The sequence below is a fragment of the Xenopus tropicalis genome, chromosome 4 (assembly GCF_000004195.4).
Source record: "Xenopus tropicalis strain Nigerian chromosome 4, UCB_Xtro_10.0, whole genome shotgun sequence".
NCBI lineage: Eukaryota > Metazoa > Chordata > Amphibia > Anura > Pipidae > Xenopus > Xenopus tropicalis.
This window is the reverse complement of record NC_030680.2, coordinates 131195534-131215301: the sequence shown is the minus strand read 5'-3', so window position 1 is coordinate 131215301 and position 19768 is coordinate 131195534. Positions and strand designations below refer to the sequence as shown.

Below are 19768 nucleotides of genomic sequence, written 5' to 3'. Positions count from 1 at the left end.
TGTATAAGACGACCCCCAACTTTTTCAGTTAAAATATAGAGTTTGGAATATACTACCACCCCGAGGCTCGCAGAACCGAACCCTCCGCTCCCCCCCAGCATCCTCCTGCTTCCCCCAGGGCACCCCCAGCATCCTCCGGCTCCCCCCAGGCCCCCTCAAGCATCATCCTGCCCCCCCCAGCATCCTCCAGCTTCCCCCAGGGCCCCCCCAAAGCATCATCCAGCTTCCGCCAGGGCCCCCCCCAAATCTTCCTCCAGCTTCCCCCAGAGCCCCCCCCAAATCTTCCTCCAGCTTCCCCCAGGGCCCCCCCCAAAGCATCCTTCAGCTTCCCCCAGGGCCCCCAAGCATCTTTCAGTTCCCAGCTGCCTCCTGCTGCTCCGGTGGTGTCCCCCACTATGTGCCGCAGCTCCCCACCCAGGAGGAGCGGCTATGCAGCACATAGTGGAGGACACCACCGGAGCCTGAGGAAGCAGGGCCCGGAACGATTGTCCCCCCCCCGTGCCCCCCTGCCAGGAAGCAAGGTGCAGGTAAGTACCTGGCAAAATACGGTACTTATGCTTTAACCCTGGTCTCTATTATTATTATCAGTAGCAACTATTTATAAAGCCCCTCTGTACAGGGGGGTAAAGAGACCAGGCACGGATTTGTGGCAAGGCCACAAATGCCCAAGCCTAGGGTGGTACAAATTTAGGCCGCCTGGTCGCACTGAAATTTTGCTTACATATGGAGCTATGGGGACCAGACGCGCAGAAATTTAAGTGCGTCCTCTCCCCACTGCTCCATATGTGAGTTAAGTGGCACGCACATGCAGGGTGGGGGTTGATGGTGGGTGGGCGGAGAAAGGGGGCGGCCTCAGGGCACCCTATTCTTAAATCCGCCCCTAAAAGAGATCCCTGAAAGAAGGGAGTATGAGACATAAAGTGTGGGATTGGGCTCCCCTGGTTCAGAGACCTGAAATAATGTAGCATAAATCATCTGATTAAGAAACCTAACTTCGACTGCATTGTTTCAGGAGCCAATAGCTAAAGACAGAAACAATGTACAGTTTCAGACTCAGAACAGAAGGGGTTACAAACAGCAAATAGTAGCCCCACCCACCCTCTGAAAAAGCCTCAGCACATTGTTGGTGTCCGGTATCTCAACCATAACAGCTTTTCCAAGACGCACAGCAGCTCCCAGTGCAACATAAAAGATCAGGAATAATACTACTGAGGTATGTCCCATCATATTTACATATACATTATACAGGGCACACATCGGCATGGCTGCAAGAGGGTGAAGAGTTCTGTCCCCTTTGCCCTGTACCGGAGCATTTAATGCAGATGCAACTACTTATTTCCCTTTAAAAAGGTGCACTTTGAAAAGAGCAAGCAGTTTCCACTGCTCCCCTATCATGCTCATTATTTTAATAGCAATGTTAAATGTATAACCTGGGGCCGTAGAGACCCCAGAACACTATATTCTGCCTTTTTAATGCTTTCTGTGTTATGGACCATGTATGTATGAATGTATGTATATCTTTATTTATAAAGCGCTACTTATGTACGCAGTGCTGTACAGTAGAATACATTAATATAAACTGGGTGTTATTAAGATAATAGATAAATACAAAGTATAACAATAAATACAAGATACAGTTGCAATAAGTTAAGGTCAAAGACACAAGAGGATGGAGGTCCCTGCCCCATAGAGCTTACAGTCTAGATACATGGTTAAAAATTACCAAGAGGGGAACGTTGGAGGGTAGAATACTGCTCCGTTGCAGCCTGCTGCATGCACTTTCATGGTTACTTAAAAACATGTGTGTCCAATATATAAGGGTGGGGCCACTATCAAACGCATGTCATTGGATAATATTTACTTAAATCACTGTGACTGGCAATTCCAGGCAGACTAAAAATAAAAAACACTGCACATACTATGTGTCCATTAATGTAACCCTCCTGCTGCCCTCCTTCCCCTCCATGCTTGATTTCTGCCGAGATTCCTCAGGAAGCAAATGAGATTAGGTTGCATTGTGTGTATCAGGATCCCAAACACCGCATTCTCCCTTCCCCCACTAATGGGCCTTTGGCATTTAAATAATCTCATGGGTGGGACTCATTTATGGGAAGAGCTGGAGAGGGGAGAGAATGGGCAGGAAATAATGGGTGTATCTTATCCTCCTAAGCCAAAGGCTAAATCCACATGTAGTGTATTCTTGGCAAGCTGAAAATACAACCCATTATTGTAAAATCATCCTACTTGTACCTGCACTGGGGAGCATTGAATGGAGCCAATATTTTATTATTATTAAGCGCCAACATATTCCGCAGTGCTGTACAATAATATCCGCCAAAAACCATAAGACTTTTTTGGCAGATATTGGTTACATGTGCCCGCACCCAAGCGTATTCAATGCTCCCAAGTAGGCACAAGTAGGATGATTTTACAGTGGTGGGGCATATTCTCAGCAAGTGTTTTTTGTCTTGCCAAGAAGACGCTACGTGTGTAGCTATAGGTAGTGATGAGCGAATCTGTCCCGTTTCGCAAAATGGCGAAAAAATTGTGAAACAGTGAAAACGTTGCGCGTCAAAAAAATTGCCGCCCGCAGCTATTCTTTTGTCGCCCAGCTATTGTTTTGTCGCCCGCAGCTATTCTTTTGTCGCCCGCAGCTATTCTTTTGTCTCGCGGCTATTGTTTTGTTGTGTGGCTATTGTTTTGTCGCCCGTGGCTATTGTTTTTTCGCCCGCGACAATTTTTGGATGTGCGTGAATTTTTCTGCAGCAAATTTTTTCATCCATTTCGCAGAACAATCCACCAATGGCGAAACGCAGAAATTCGCCGCGAATCCAAGCCTGGCGAAACATTTCGCCCATCACTAGCTATAGGCAATGAAGGCACTTGCTCCCAATGGGATTGATTTGTCAATAGTGCTCTTGTTATGGGGTCAGAGAGGAAATGAGCTCAGGATGCTATTTTTGCTGCTTTATGTAATGTGGCACCTCCCATACTGGATTGATTTTTTGTTTTTTTGCATTGCCTATTAAAGTGGGACATGCCTTTGCAGATTAACATGTGCCCACAGGCATCTGAACAGAAGGATTTTACATGGGATTCAGTGTAGTTTAGCTGCATGACGGATACAATATCCAGTATAGGAAATCACAAAGGTGGAGTAAAGTAAAGCAAACACGGATTAACATTCCTGTCCTGCATAGGAGCATGAAGCAAGATTTGCACCTGCTGAGCAGCAGAGTTGTCTGTAGTGACTGTTTGGCCTGGGCTAACGCCCATGCATCACAGTTTGTCCAACCAGTGGCCCCTTAGCTATATAGTTAGAGGGTGCTGGCTCTTCCACTGCATCTAAACTGAAGAGACAGAAAGACACTGGGCAACATTGATATAAAGTGTTAATGGAGTAATATGTGGAGTTCATCCTTTTTAAAACGCATGCACAAGAGTATATAAGATGGATTAATAAAACATATTCTTATTCGTTTAATTCTTTACAGGTTCTTTTTATGGGGTAGAGGTGATGGTATGGAAAATACTTTTAGTTATATTATAGAGCAGTGGACCCCAACAAGAAGCTCAGGGTTGGAGGCAAGTTTTAGTTGCATAAAAACCTAGGTGCACATTTACTAATCCACGAACGCTCCTAAGGCGTCCAAATGCGATTTTTTCGTAATGATCGGTATTTTTGCGACTTTTTCGTCGCCGCCACGACTTTTTCATATATGTTCCCCGACTTTTCGTCACCTAACCGAAATTTTCAGATTGAACGTAAGAACGTCCGTTATGCAACTGATCGTTCGTTAAGTGCACTGATCGAGCCCATGCAGACATGCACTGAAGGATCAAAGTCACAAAGGTTTTCCCGGCGTTTACGATCGTTCGTTCCATACGAAAAATTTGCGACGTAAAGTCGTGAAAAATACGAAAAAGTTGCGATGGCAATGAAAAAGTTCAGAAATTTTTGTTTCCAATACGAATTTTTGCCGTTCGGGATTCGGATTCGTGGATTAGTAAATGTGCCCCCTAGTGTACTGTCAGAGTCTCCTATAGGAGGGCTACCAAATAGCCAATCACAGCCCTTATTTGGCACCCCCAGGTACATTCTTCATACTTGTGTTGCTTCCCAAGTCGCTGTGGCACTCTTGCCCATTAAGTTGAAGGACATGGGTATAGGTTGGGTGTATATTAAGGTTTTGAAGGAGTTTTTCCTGACATGTACATTGCTAGATTACACCATTTTCATTAAACTCTGTATTTTGACTGTATCTGTATTACATTACATGGCTTTAACAGTAAATCAGAACTAAATCCTATTCCCGCTAGCACAGGCCCACAGTGCATCAGCGCATCATTTAACCCTGTGTTTATATTATCACCATACGATGATGTACAAAGTGTTGACTGAATTGTTATGCTCTTGTGTGGGGAGAACATTAAATTGTGTACACAACAGTAACTGAAAGATATTTATCTTCTATAATAATCACCATAATTGTATTGTGATGCACAATAAAGATTTAAATGGAAGGGGTGTTCTCCCCTTTTGGAAATCAGTGTCTATCCAATTGCATTCAGGTGTTGCACCGTGGATTAGGCTGTGGGGGTTAATAGTGTTAGAGTAGAATGTTGTGCAGCAAATGGATTGTCAGTAGGGATGGACCCAATGATTTTTGCCGCGCAACAGTAAAAGTCGCTTTTAACGCTCACGTCCCCCATGTCAAAGAAAGTGGCTCAGGACTTCGCGCGGCGAATCATTTTGCCCATCCCTAAATGTAGAAGAAAAGAGTACACCTTAAATCAATAGTTAGTTTAAACAGATGGATTTGCTTAACTTAAATTACATTTTGTAGTTCTTCAGAGATCAGGTCATATTTCTAGATGCACAGTTTTAGCCTGAGTCATTATGCTTTGTAGTATTATTAAAACCTTAGGCTAATGCCAGACGAGGCGTAGGGCGGATATTTTTGGCAAGCCTAAAACCGTTTGCTGAAAATTCCGCCCTACGCCTCCTACATGTGCCTGCACCCGAATGAATGAGATACGCTCGGGTGCAAGCACATGTAGCCGATATACGCATGAAAAAGCAAGATTCGCATTATCTCGCGTTTTCACGCATATATTGGCTACATGTGCCTGCACCCGAACGTATCTCATTCATTCGGGTGCGGGCACATGTAGGAGGCGTAGGAATTTTCAGCAAGTGCTTTTAGGCTTGCCGAAAATATCTGCCCTTCACCTCGTGTGGCATTAGCCTTATAAGAAGCAAAATTTACACATATTGTTTAATATGTTCCCCTTAATTACTTGGGATTCCTTTTCCCCCTCTAAAAAACTCGTCCTCCAGTCCAGCAGCCAATGAAGGGATGGCATTCTATGAAAACCAGCAAACTCTGTTCTAGCTGTGCACTTTGCTGTTTTTTCACCTAACCTCCTCTCCTGAGCTCAGCATAACCATTAAAGTGCTCAATCCAAGCAGGACTTTTTTTTTATCAAAGTATGTTCTGCCTGTGTAAGTCTGCATTCATCATTGCATGAACTTTACAGTGCAGAGGTGCCGTTTGCAGATGTATAATTGTCCCTGATGAGGGAAAATGGCCACAGGGTAAAAGCTGCTCTTCGTTTAGGCAAATGTAATGGTGCTAGTGAACAGGGGGGAGTATATGCAGTACGTATGATGCGGTGTAGGTGGAGGAGATGTGCCCAACTTGTATACATAGTAGGAAAATGTAGCGTTTATATGTCCTTTACATTGCTCTTTATGCACACTCGAAGTAAAATGTAACATTACCGAGCCATTGTCCAAATTACTTGTTTGGCCACTTCCAGCCACCTTGGGTGCCCTGGTCACTGGGTGTGGCCCCTTTTGCTGTTCTCTGGGCTGGTTATTTGCTTTCTCATACAAACATTTACTAGAGGATCTCCGTTCCCATTCATAGTGATTAGGTCCAGGCCAGACTAATGCTGTATCATTAATAGTGCAATGATGAGCTGAGAGGCATTGGGAAAGAAGATACATGAATTAACCTTATCCTCTAATCTGAATTGTGCAAAGAGGATATTGCTTAATATTGCACACTATTGCAGCCTTAATATTGCACACTATTGCACACTATTGCAGCCTTAATATTGCACACTATTGCAGCTCATACTTATGATGAATTCCAGTAGTTAATAAGCACAATTTACTCTTTTTTTGTCATTTTTCCAATTTACCCCAATTTCATTGGCCTCCAGACCCCTCCCAAACTGCTTTATTGAAAACATGAAAATCCAAATTGTGCTGCTGTATTACATTGTGCTGCAGCTGCCACCTTGGTCGTCGTCAGTTCCAGTTGCCTGGATTACCGTGATTGGCAACAAAAGCAGGCGCTCTGCAAGCTGAATGCTGGGTCACAGTGCCTAAGATTGTTTAAAATATTACCCCATGCGTATAACTGTGGTTCACAAACTCAGGCGCTGGCCATCTTGAGCATTTCCTGGTGAGTCCGTCAGGAGCGAATTGATAATTACTGGGACCTTGGGCAGTTTGCCTAACAACAAAATTGATTAGAGATGAACAATTGTTTGTTGTTGTAAATATTTTTCATGTATACAGCAATGTTTTCATATATCTGTATCTGGCCCCCTGAACCAACTCTGGACCTCAAAAGATGGCTTAAACCTATGAAGTTCAACAACAACTGGCCTATAGGATATAGTAGGCCATCTAGTAGACCATACCAGGACATACATAGGATATACTGGTGCACAAAATGCAGTGGTGTAACTACTGTGAGGCTGGGCCCACCCCCAATGGGGCCCCACAGGGGATTCTGCAGAACAATCTTCTAGGTGGGCGGGGGGCTTGTACCTGGGCCCATGGGCTTATAGTTATAGCTTTTTATGTTACAGTTCATTCTAGGAACACTTGCGGCCCCCTTTGTGCTGTGTTCTGAAATAGCCCTGTCCTTACCTTCCACTCCATATCTTCATATCTTTTTTGCACTTTGCACACTGCACTTGGGGTCACAAATGTGCCAATTAGTTTGGTATTTGCTTTAGTTAGTTAGTGCTGTATTAGTGAAGTGCGGGTGGGGGGAGGCACATAGGTGCGCCCCCATCCATCCCCTACCTGCTCTGTACCCTACTTGTCATTCACATGAGCAAGGTACAGTAGGAGGTGCAGCTCACATGGGCCCTGGCCTTGCCACCTACCTTAGGGATTGGCTGTGCCTCCTGGCGCTGCTCTTGTGCCTGAGGGCAAGTGATCCTAGAATGAGCACTAAGGGGGCGCAGTCTTGCCTGGGTCATTTCCTATTGACAAAATTCATATTAGTAAAGGGACATTTTTTTTTTGTGTTTACCAGATTCACAAAGTGTATAATTCATATTCGCACAGTTATATGGACCCACATAAGCCATCAAAATCCTAGGGATGAACCTTAAACGTTCCTAAGCCGTCTCCACATGGTGTCACAGTGTGATGTCTCTCATCTCTGCTACCTTGCCTGTGGATCTTGTCATTGTTATTTTTTTTTAATTTTTAACGTTTTTATTGGGTTTTGTGACAATCCAACATTTGTGTCAAAATAATATCTGAGTAAGATTTACAGAAGTAAAAAGGCATGTCATGCAGTATTGCAAATAATTAACATAATATGTTGTATACGACATAGCATTATACAATTCCAATATAAAAAGCATCAAAAAGGGTCTGTCCGTTGTCAGGGTGATTTGGTTGCTGGATTGAGTTATTTTTTAACTGGTTTCGGTTTTGTTTCTCTTTTGGTCTTTGGCCTGCAATAGGGACATGGCTCGGCAGGGTCTTCACCCATGCATTTGTTAGGCAGTATATGCAATATAATCAGTTAACCTTGATCTTTTCCTAAGTACATTCGCCAAAGTCGCCAAGTGGCCCAGTGGTTTTGTTTAGCTTTATGGTAGTCGGTGTGCAAGTCCTCAAAGTTGCAAATGTCCTCCATTTCCTGAGTCCATTCTGTAATGGTAGGTAATGTTGGGGATTTCCATTTTCTAGGGATTAATATTTTAGCCGCATTGAGTGCGTATTGAGTGAGTGACTTCTTATATGTTGAAGTCGGCTGGGTGTTGTGATGTAGTAGTACTGTTGCTGGGTCGTTACGGATGTCTAACTGTAGTTTATCATTGCAAATCTGTAGTATTTCAGTCCAGTATTTCTTTATCTCCGGGCAATCCCATAATATATGTATGAGAGTGCCTGGTGACTCACCGCATCGCCAACAATTGGCCGAAGTTCCAGGAAAATTTTGCTGAGTTTGGCGGGAGTGTGGTACCAACCGGTGAGAATTTTGTAATTGTTTTCTAATATTCTGCAGCTCCTTTGTCCCGTGAAGGATTTAAGTATTATTCCTTCCAGATCTTGTTCTGTGAATTGTATATTTAGCGCTTTTTCCCATTTTAAAAAATGTAGTGGTTTCGGGGAGGAGGCAGTTGTTTGTGATAATAGATTTTGATATATAGTGGAGATATTGCGTGAAGGAGGCGTTTTTTGTCGGCATAGCTTTTCAAAGGTGGTGTAAAGTTGATCTCCAGTGTTGCCTTTAAGGATGGGTGAGATGAAGCTTGTTAATTGGTGTTATTTGAAGCGTTCTGAATTCGGTAGAGTAAAGGTGATTTGCATTTGTTCCCATCGGGGTAAAGAGGCTTTAGGACACAAATGGAAGATTTGTGATACTGTGTCTTGTTGCCATGCTGCAAAGTAGCCTTTTTGTAGACCAGGAGGGAAGGCAGGGTTGTTTGTTAGAGGGATCATTAATGAATGTTCTGATGTTAGTTTATATTTATGTTTGAGTGAGTCCCATGTGTCCAGTGCATAGTCGAGCAGAGGATGTCCATTCCGTAGAGACTTGAACATGTAAAGGTAAACAAAGGTCCAGGACCGGATGGGATTCATCCCAGGGTATTAAATGAGCTGAGCGCTGTGATTGCCAAGCCTCTTCACATAATTTTTCAGGATTCGTTGAGGTTTGGCATGGTGCCGAGAGACTGGCGGATTGCTAATGTGGTGCCATTATTTAAAAAGGGATCTCGTTCTCAGCCTGAAAACTATAGGCCTGTTAGTCTGACATCAGTAGTAGGAAAGCTTCTGGAAGGGGTAATAAGGGATAGGATAGTTGAATACATTGCAGTTCACGATACTATTAGTTTGTGCCAGCATGGTTTTATGCGTAACAGATCTTGCCAGACTAATTTAGTTGCCTTTTATGAGGAGGTGAGTAGGAACCTTGATGCTGGAATGGCAGTTGATGTCATCTACTTAGATTTTGCTAAAGCGTTTGATACAGTACCTCACAGAAGGTTAATGATCAAATTGGGGAATATTGGCCTAGAACATAATATTTGTAATTGGATAGAGAACTGGCTGAAGGATAGAGTACAAAGAGTGGTGGTAAATGGAACATTTTCTAATTGGGCCAGTGTGGTTAGTGGAGTACCGCAGGGGTCAGTCCTTGGTCCTTTGCTTTTTAACTTGTTTATTAATGACCTGGAGGTGGGCATAGACAGTACTGTTTCTATTTTTGCTGATGACACTAAATTGTGCAAAACTATAAGTTCCATGCAGGATGCTGCCGCTTTGCAGAGCGATTTGACAAAATTGGAAAACAGGGCAGCAAACTGGAAAATGAGGTTCAATGTTGATAAGTGCAAAGTTATGCACTTTGGTAGGAATAATATAAACGCAAACTATCTACTGAATGGTAGTGTGTTGGGGGTTTCCTTAATGGAGAAGGATCTAGGGGTTTTTGTAGATCACAAGTTGTCCAATTCCAGGCAGTGTCATTCTGTGGCTACTAAAGCAAATAAAGTGCTGTCTTGTATAAAAAAGGGCATTGACTCAAGGGATGAGAACATATTTTTGCCGCTTTATAGGTCCCTGGTAAGGCCTCACCTTGAGTATGCAGTGCAGTTTTGGGCTCCAGTCCTTAAGAAGGATATTAATGAGCTGGAGAGAGTGCAGAGACGTGCAACTAAACTGGTAAAGGGGATGGAAGATTTAAGCTATGAGGTTAGACTGTCGAGGTTGGGGTTGTTTTCTCTGGAAAAGAGGCGCTTGCGAGGGGACATGATTACTCTGTACAAGTACATTAGAGGGGATTATAGGCAGATGGGGGATGTTCTTTTTTCCCATAAAAACAATCAGCGCACCAGAGGTCACCCCTATAGATTAGAGGAACGGAGCTTCCATTTGAAGCAGCGTAGGTGGTTTTTCACGGTGAGGGCAGTGAGGTTATGGAATGCCCTTCCTAGTGATGTGGTAATGGCAGATTCTGTTAATGCCTTTAAGAGGGGCCTGGATGAGTTTTTGAACAAGCAGAATATCCAAGGCTATTGTGATACTAATTTCTACAGTTAGTATTACTGGTTGTATATATATAGTTTATGTATGTGAGTGTATAGATTGGTTAGTATAGGTTGTGTGCTGGGTTTACTCGGATGGGTTGAACTTGATGGACAATGGTCTTTTTTCAACCCTATGTAACTATGTAACTATGTAGGCCCTGGCGATGTTTAGGTAGTAGCCACGGTAATAGTCTGAGAGGTTGTTCCGCAAATGATTGTTCAATGAGTATCCATTCTTTGTGATGCTCATAGTATGTCCAGTCTACAATTCGTTGTAGAACGCAGGCCTGATGGTACAATTGAAAGTTTGGTAGTCCTAGGCCCCCTTCTGTTTTGGAGCGATGAAGGATGGTTTGTTTGATGCGGGGTGGCTTGTTATTCCAAATGAATTTGCGGGTTAACTTGTTTAGCATAAGAAAAAAGTCAGAGGGTGGTTTTAGTGGGATGGTTTGAAAGATGTACAATAATCTTGGCAACACATTCATTTTAAGAGTGTTGAACCTGCCGAACCATGATAAGGGCATTTTAATCCAGGCATTGATGTTAGTTTTAATTTCTTGGAGAATAGCTTGGTAACTAATAGAGGCCCAGTCCTTATGATTAGCCGTTAGAGAAATGCCTAAGTAAGTCAGTTTATGTGCGGTCCAAGGGAAGGAAAACTTGTCTTTGAGGGCTAGTACCAAGGTATGAGGTAGGCTCATAGTTTATTTTGAAGTTGCTTATAGAGCTATATTGTTCAATTTCTGTTACAAGGTTTGGTAGGGTTGTGATAGATTGGGAAAGAGTAAAAAGCAAATCATCTGCATATGCGCAGATTTTGTGTTGGGTTGTTCCGACCTTAATGCCTTGAATATTTGGGTTATTGCGGATAGTTGAGAGAAAGGGTTCTAAAGTTAGGACAAACAAGAGTGGGGAGAGGGGGCAGCCTTGTCTTGTCCCATTCTGAAGCTGTATAGATTCTGAAAGGGTTCCATTTATTTTAAGTCTGGCAATGGGGTTGGAGTACAGCGATAGGATCCATTTCAAAGAATTTTGGCCTAGTCCTATGTGCTTTAGACAGTGAAACATAAAGTCCCATCTCACTCTATCAAAGGCCTTTTCGGCAACAGTAGAGAGGAGGAAGAGGGGAGTGTTGTTACGTTCTCCAGCCATTATAACGTTTTGTACTTTATTGAGATTGTTTCGTGTTTCACGTCGGGGAAGGAAGCCTGCCTAATCCGTGTGTATTATTTTTGAAAGGCCAGGCTTCAACTGTTTGCTAGCAGTTTCACGTCATTGTTAATTAATGAAATAGGTCTATAACTGGCTGGAGAGGTTGGGTCTTTCCCTTTTTTTAAAACCAGGCTAATGTGAGCTTCTAAGGAGGTGGGAGACCAAGTATGCCCCTTTTTTAATTTCATTAAATGCTTTAGTTAAAGGGGGTAAAAGTAGTGGTTTTAGTGTTTTGTAGAATCCCATTGAAAATCTGTCTGGGCCTGGACATTTCCCCGTCGGGGAACTTTTAATCGCCTGCTCTAATTCTAGAGTGGACATTTCTATTTCTGTATTGTCTATCCATTCTTGATCACCCTGTCCCATCTGGGAAGCTGCTATATAATTCTCATAATGAGTATGTAGAGTATCGGAGGGGGGTGGGGGTACATTTTGGTTTGTGATCTGATAGTGCTTCCTATAGAATTCTGTCAGGATTTTGTGAATCTCCTTAGGGGAATCATATATCTGGCCAGTTGATGATTTCATTTTGAATATATGGTTTTTTTGTTCCTTAGCTTTAAGCATTCTAGCTAACATTTTGCTACATTTATTACCATGATCATAGAACATTTTCTTTAGCAGAAATGAGGCCCTATTGGTCTCTGTTTGTAGTATAGATTTTAATTCCTGGCGGGCTATTGTTAGTTCTGTAAGAAGTTGAGATGTTCTAGAGGTTTTGTGTGATAGTTCCAGGTTCTTAATATGTAAGAGTAACTCCTGTTTCTTTTCTCTTTTTATTTTCTCACCCTGTTGTATAGCTATACCTCTAATAAAGCATTTATATGCTTCCCATTCTAGTATGGCATTACTAGCGGTATTAGTGTTATTTTCAAAATATTCCTTGGTTGCTTTGGTTAGGGTTTCCAGGGTATCCGGGTTTCTAAGTAAACTATCATTAATCTTCCAGGAAAAATGTTTCTTGGGTGTAATATTGAGTGATGGATCTAGGAATACTGGTGCATGATCTGACCAAGTAATTGAGCCTATAGTGACTTTTTGTACCTCATCTAATGCCTTATGAGATGAGAATATGTAATCTATCCTGCTATATGTATCATGACTATGCAAATAGAAAGTATAGTTCTTGTCTTGAGGGCAAAAAATTCTCCAGCTGTCTAACAGTTGAAGTGAGTGTAATTGTCGTTTAATTCGTTTGATTTGCGTGAATGGGAGGGATGATGCTCCTGCGGAGCAGTCTAGTTTAGGTTCCAGAAAAGTGTGAAGGAAGCGCATGTATAAAGTGAAACAAAACAACTGATAGTGTGATAACGTTTTGAAACTTTGTTCAAATAACTAAACCAATCACCTTATTGTGTGTTAACCAAATTATTATGTCCACCACTGTGTGTAGTGACTCAAAAGGCTCACCAGAGGGCGACAGAGTCAGGCTCAACAGTAGGAGACCAGATCGGATGTAGGCAAATCCCCAGTTCAAACGGAGAGAGGAAAAACGCCAAAATAGTGTAAAATCATTTAATATAAAATATCTGCTAAAAATAAAACTACTTACAGACTGTAGAAAGTAATCAGGCAAATAAAACTCAACGCGTTTCGCGTACCGCGGTACGCTTCATCTTCTTACTTACTTACTTACCGCAGCAGTATCACAGCCATTACAGTACCCCACTGGAACTTTATCTAAAGCGCTGAGGACCGTGGTATGTTTCATACCTTTGTGCATCTATAGTTTAGGTTCCAATGGGGTATTCAGGTCCCCACCTACTATTAGAGTCCCTTCCGCAAATAGCAGCAGTATGTCGTGTATCTTGTTCATAATATCCACCTGTTCTTTGTTTGGCAGGTAAATTGAGGCAAATGTATATATTACAGAGTTCAGTTTTCCCTTAAGGAATGTATAATTCCCTTGGGGATCTGTTTTAGTAGCTAAGATTTCTAGTTGCAGATCATTAGCTAGGACAATAGCTGTGCCTCTAACCTTAGTGAGTTGTGGGGCGCTATGTATTATTGTGGAATAATGTCTGTCAAACCATTTCGGGGGCTGGTCTATTTTGTAATGTGTCTCCTGTATTAATGCAACCTGAATCTTGTTAGTTTTTAGTTCTTGGAGCAAGGCCCTCCTTTTCCAGGGTGAGTTTAAACCGTTTGCTATAATTGTATAAACCTTTAGGTTTGTTGATTTGGGTGGAAATTTGCCTGGTTGAGGCATTGTAAGGTAGGATTCCTGCCTGGGGGGTGTTAGTTAGGATTAAGGGATTGGGGAGTGAGGGGATGTAGAGGTGTAAGTACCTTAGGTAAGGAGATTAGATCAGGGAAATAACTGGGGAAACTAAATTTAGAAAATTTAAGGGATAGGGGGGTGGGGGAGAGGGGAAGTGTGAGTATCCGAAATGAGGGAAGTAAAGTGGGGTAATAGATGAGGGGATGTTAGACCACTAGAAAAACTGGTTTGTCCAGTTATTTCTGTTTCCGTGGTATAGGAGCGTAGTCCTCTGGGGGGGTAGGAGTTGGCTAGGGGTCGCTTCCGGGCTCCGTGTCACAGACTATAAAGGGGATGTCTTGTAGAGTCTGGGTCAATCTTGTCTGATTAGGGAAGTCTTGGCTGGGGATGTGTTAGTTTCTAATTGTCCGCTGTCCAACCGTGAAAGGTAAGGTACCGTCATTTAGTATATTAACATAACATAGCATATTAACTTCAAGTAATAGTTGTTGATCTCGAAATAATAGCATGTAATGAGAAGGGGAGCAGGAAAGGGGAAAAAAAAAAAAGTTGGGGGGGGAGAGGGAAGGGGGGGGGGGGTAAAATCAGCGAAATTGTTCCCCTGTGATTACGTAGAGTTAGATCAAGCACATAAATGTTTAAATCTTTAAATCTTAGTTATGACAGTAATGATTAAGTACCAATGTCAGAAGAGGATAAGTCAATCATATAACCTAGTGGGCTTAGTCCCCTGTGGCTAAATAAAGGTAAACCAAACTTGTAGTTTTTAAGTCTTAGTTATAACATTATAACAGTTACTAAGTATGTATCAGTATCAAGAGGGGATAGGCCATTCGCATAACCTGGTGGGCCTAATCCCCAGTAACTAAATAAGGATAAATCAAACCCATAGATCTTTAATTCTTAGTTATGACGGCAGTTGGGTATGTACTGGTATCAGAGAGGGATAAGTCGTTTGTGTAACCTGGTGGGCCTAACAGAGGCCGATGTTTCACAGCCGAAGTTTCTCTAGGTTTCCAGATATGTCTCACGGGTCAATGTAGTTGCTCTCTCGTGGTTGAATATGAGGAGAAGCCGGCTCCTGGGTTATGGTTTAGATTATAGTTTAGGTTGGGTTTTTAGGTCTTACGGGTGGCGTTTGTCTTGAGGAACGCTTGGTGAGCGAGCTGGAGATTGCGTGTTAAGTCACTTTCTCCACTGTCTAGATGGGGTCACCTCTCGCCTGGGGAGCGGTGTGGTGGGGATCTCTTGTGGGTGGTTCTGAGGCTTTCCTCTGGTGTCCCCAACACGTAGTTTCGCCATTCCGCAATGTCTGGTATCGGTACGTCCAGATGTTGGCAAAATTGTTCAGTTTCCATGGGGTAACGTAAAGCGAAGGTTTTACCTCCTTTATGTGCTAGTAGGGCAAAAGGGAATCCCCATTTGTATGATATCCCCCGCTCTCGTAGCATCGAGTTTAGAGGTTTTAATAAGTGACGTTGGTTTATAGTGGATAGTGCCAAGTCTTGGTATAGATTAATTGTGTTCTCTTCAAAGTGTATCCCGTTTGTGTTGCGGGCCTTCTGTATAATTTGCTCTTTTATCTCAAAACGAGCTAGGCAGCACAGTACATCGCGGGGGAAATTGGCTCTCTGGGGGCCCGCTCTATGTATTCTCTCAATTTGTATTTCCGGGGTTTCAGTATCATTCAAAACTTCCAGAAATAGTTTATTCGCAACCTCGCATAGCTCATCCTGCGGTACCGATTCTGGTATGCCCCGAATTCGTATGTTACACCTGCGACTACGGTTTTCCAGATCTTCCGTATGTCGTCTTAGGTCCAGGATAGCTTGGTCATGTTTTTGTATAGATTTAGTATTAGCCAGCGTGTCTGCTGTTAGATGAGTGATACTGTCCTCCATTTCTCCTAGCGTGTCCCTTACATTGATTAGTTCTTGTTTAAGTGCTGCCGTTTCCGTGTATATAGTGTGTTTAAGGTCCCTACCCAAAGTTTGTAGGTCAGCTTTACGTGGCATTTGTGCAAGTATATTAAAAATCCCCTCCAGATTGCTGCCTACCTCAGATGCTGTATCTGAGACTGCCTGTGATTCTGGGCTGGTGCAGGGCCTTTCCATCAAGTCGCGGGGCCTTTCCGCCATGTTGTCTCTGTCCGGGGGTTCAGAAGTTTCCTGTGAGCGCGGGAAAAACTGCTTGATGCCGCCTGATAGAGGTAATTCTTTGTGCCTGGGATGGTTAGCGGTTGTTATGTGTTTGCTGTGTTTCCCCATCTTGTTTAAGATTGCCAGAAACTGCTTCTTTTGCTGTCTGTGCCACAGAGCTCAGTGTGAGTGCATCTTACTCCCGCGCCATGCAGCCACGCCCCCCCCCTGGTCATTGCTATTTACCCTGCTGCATTGTCTTGGACAATAAATTAGTTTGTTTGCTGCAAGAACCTTCTTTATTTTCATTTTAGCAGACAGCCTAAGTAAGTTGTAGTGCACTACACCATTTAGCCCTTTTAGATAGCAAAGGCCCATCCTGGTATGTTAGAGTTGTAACCCCTATTTGGCAGTATAAGTCAGTTATGTCCAGCTAGTGAATAGAGCATGGGGTACATGTGACTCGGATTCATAGGATGGGCCTTTGCTATATGGAAGGTGCTTATGGACTACATCTCCCACTGCCACAGATAAATAATGGAATGGATGCCAGGAGCTCTTGTGAACCAACTGATAACTGTTTATTGTCCAGGACAAAAGCATATAAGTGCAGGGTTAATATACACTCCTATGAGGTAGATGGGCATTCAGCAGTACAACTGATGGTAATGCAGATTAAGCAGTTGAAGTATGGTGCCCACCGGTTTATCCCTTCTCATAAAGAGGTTGGGCAGGGTAAGACAACCAACAGGAGTGACAGGAGGCAAGCTCACCAGTTTATCCCTTCTCTTGGTAGAGGTCGGGCAGAGTTAATTGCTGGCCTATGTTCCTGGCACTTCTGTGTCCCTAATCTAAGGCAAGTAAGCCTGTAGGAGACTACTCCTTTACTCTCCTAACCTGGATGGAGCAAGGAAGCTGCTCTTTCTAGTTCTGACTTTCTCACTTTCCTTGAAAGTGCTATTAGTTATTCTACCTGTTCTAGCTTTACCTCGTTCACGGGGTCTCTGTCCCTGACTTCACTAAAGGTAATTGTCCCCTTAGGGCCTAACACTTCTGGGCTGGTGTGGATCCCAGGCTTCAAGGAGCATCCACGCAGAACAAATGCTGCAGGCAAAGAAGAATCCACCCTTTTCCTAACACTATATTAAAGTGTGGTAGGGTGTGGTCTAGCCTTGAGCCAATAATTAGATATATGTTAATACCAGCTAGATACATTCAACCTCGCCTAGTTACAAGGAGAAAAGGAAAGGTAGGGTTTAAAACCATAGGGTCCCTACAGAGTCTAATGCAGGGGTGGCCAAAACATTGATTGCGGTCCACCAGTCGATCACCCGTGGACTGCGTCTAAGCCAGGAAATGCGGAAGTGTGGGGTGAATGCAGAAGTGCGGCGCTTTTACTGGGTATGCGTACCTACACTGCAACGTACGTGGGGAGGAGCCAGAGTCAATCACCGCGCGCAAATGTCTGGGCACCCCTAGTCTAATGTAACTAATGCTCTATCCAGGGTTCTAGTGGGCCCCAGCGGCCCAGACCCGACCCTTACCAGCACTCCCCCTCCCGTCAAATTTGCGCGCTGGGGGGAGGACGTCGGGTGGGGGGCCCTGCGAGGGGGGTTAGGGGGGCCCCTGGGGGGGTAAGGGGACGCGCTCGGCTGGGGGCACCTGTAGGGCCCCTGGGACAGGAGCCCCGGTGGGCCCTTCACCCCCCAGTCCGACCCTGGCTCTACCTCAAATCTAGCTGGACAGGTATTTTCTAGCCAACATAGAGGTAACAATATTTTGTGATCTCAAAATTAAATCCATAAATGTAAAATGTCTGTTGCACCAAAGGTGTTTTTTTTTTTTTGTATACATAAACAGAAGAATGATATAAAATACCACACAATGCATGAACTACATGCTATAAACTGAGCCCAATCTGAGTGTAATTCTGTAGTACGGGTTAGTATTTCCCAGCCCAGGCAGGAAGTATAACGTTCTCCATTATAATGACAAACGAGGAAGTGACTGACGTCGCTCAGTTTTTCTTCCTTTGTGCTTTGTGTGTCTGAAATGCTCGAGAGAATGGAGGAACACAAGCTGCTCAGGTAGACGGGGAATATTCTCAGCTTGTATGGCAGGGCTGGTATAAAGCTGGCAGGGTCAGTGCAAGGGACAGGGTGGCAGTTAGTACGGATTCATATACACAGTGATACAGACACACAGGGAGTTGCAGAGCTACAGTCAGCTGACACTCGCAGTTTCACCCCCACACTCCTAGTAGATCTTCTTAAACTTTTTATTGTAGTTGAAATTGCAGGGATTGGTATTTATGACGGGAATAAGTACAACCAGTATATAAGGAATATCAAACCTGTGTCACACCCTCCCTCCCACTGCTGTAATAAAGATTTTTATGACAGATTTCCACGCTTTAGCAGTGTCTGTAACGCATTAATCCTCCCCTGGTGTTCTGGTTAAAGAAGCAATACAAAGATTTCTAGTTTTCTAGTTTTCCAAACAGCAAGGAGTAGTTTTGCTTTCTCCTCTGTACAGGGGAAGTTCATGTTCAAAATTGCAAATAATCACAGGTTTCTGCACTGCGAATCTCAGGCTTGGAATTTCAATCTGGTTGCAAAGGTTTAAAAGAAAGATAAAGTCACTGAGGGGTGCCAAGTCATTGGTTACCCCTGCTACCCCTGGGAGCAATATCCTTCCTCAGCACATCAGCCCGAGGTACTGTTTACTGAGCTCTGTGCCACCATTGTGCTTGGGCACATTTTCTGTACAGCACAGGGTACTGGACATATGAAATAACGTGGTACTAATCAAACAATACCCCAAGCTGGTGTGTTTTTTTTTTTTTTTTTATTTAAAGAAGAGGGGCAGCCCAGGGTAACAGGTGAGCTACAAGGATCACTGGGGAGGAAGGGGTGTTTCTCTGGGACATACATGTAGGTCTGTCTATTTAACCCAGATGCTAAGTAGGCTGATCATTACTTAGTTTGGATATATACAGTACACTGGTAGCCAGACCGGCCAATACATGTCTTAATCAAATTGTCAGACAGCTCCAATGATCTGGTGCTTCAATATGATCGTTGGTTGGATAGAATTTTCAACATGGCACAATTTTGATCTTTTGATTTTCCTGTTTCCATAAAAAATGTTTTTACCTTTGCCATCCATTTCTATTTGCAAAGGGACCAGTGGAAGGGGAACTATTTATATATTTTGCCATTCATTATACATTACATTTTCCAGGAACATGGAAGGGAATTATTATGGATCAGTGGCCCAACCCCACCTAATGGGTCAACCATCCCAGCCCATGATGAATGCATATCCCGGTAAGCAATTACTAACACTTTCCATCTCATACAGATTCACGCTCTCACTAAACTTAAGGCCAGACCCGTACCTACTATAAGTCATGACACCCCCTGGAATTCAATATAAGTAATTCCGAAAAAGGAAAGGACACCCAGAAAAATATGGGAAAATACTTTTTGCTTTTATTCAGGTGACGAAACTCCGAAAGTGGCTTCTTATTTCCCTTATAGCTGGTAGTTATAAAAGCAAATACCTGTGTTTGTAGGTCCACTTTAGTCAGAACTAAATGGCTTGCACACCAGACAATGACTAAAATCCTTTATTCCATATCAATCATTAAAATGCCTGACATGTAGTACAAAGATTCTAAAATGGACCTGCATTTTGGACCTACAATTGACTTATACATTTTATTGGTTGAATTTGGCTATTAAGATTATAACACAATCTTTATCTGTTATTATCTTAATAACCCGTTTGTATAAATGAATTCTACTGTACAGCGCTGCGTACATAAGTAGCGCTTTAT

At 43.2% G+C, this 19768-nt stretch overlaps 1 protein-coding gene across 3 annotated transcripts in view; it reads left to right on the top strand.

Moving 5' to 3' along the window:
• The first annotated feature begins 910 nt into the window (after positions 1-910).
• ssuh2 (ssu-2 homolog) overlaps positions 911-19768 on the top strand; it is a 34381-nt gene continuing 15523 nt past the window's right edge. The window contains exons 1-2 of one of the 3 annotated variants that reach the window (XM_004914134.4): positions 911-1213; positions 19171-19256. In XM_004914134.4, the coding sequence (XP_004914191.1) occupies positions 19175-19256 (82 nt within the window). In that variant the 5' untranslated portion in view covers positions 911-1213; positions 19171-19174. Of the gene's footprint in view, positions 1214-14130; positions 14217-17950; positions 18015-19170; positions 19257-19768 lie in introns of those variants that run through there. The other 2 variants (XM_002936240.5, XM_031901158.1) reach the window with 2 other exon arrangements.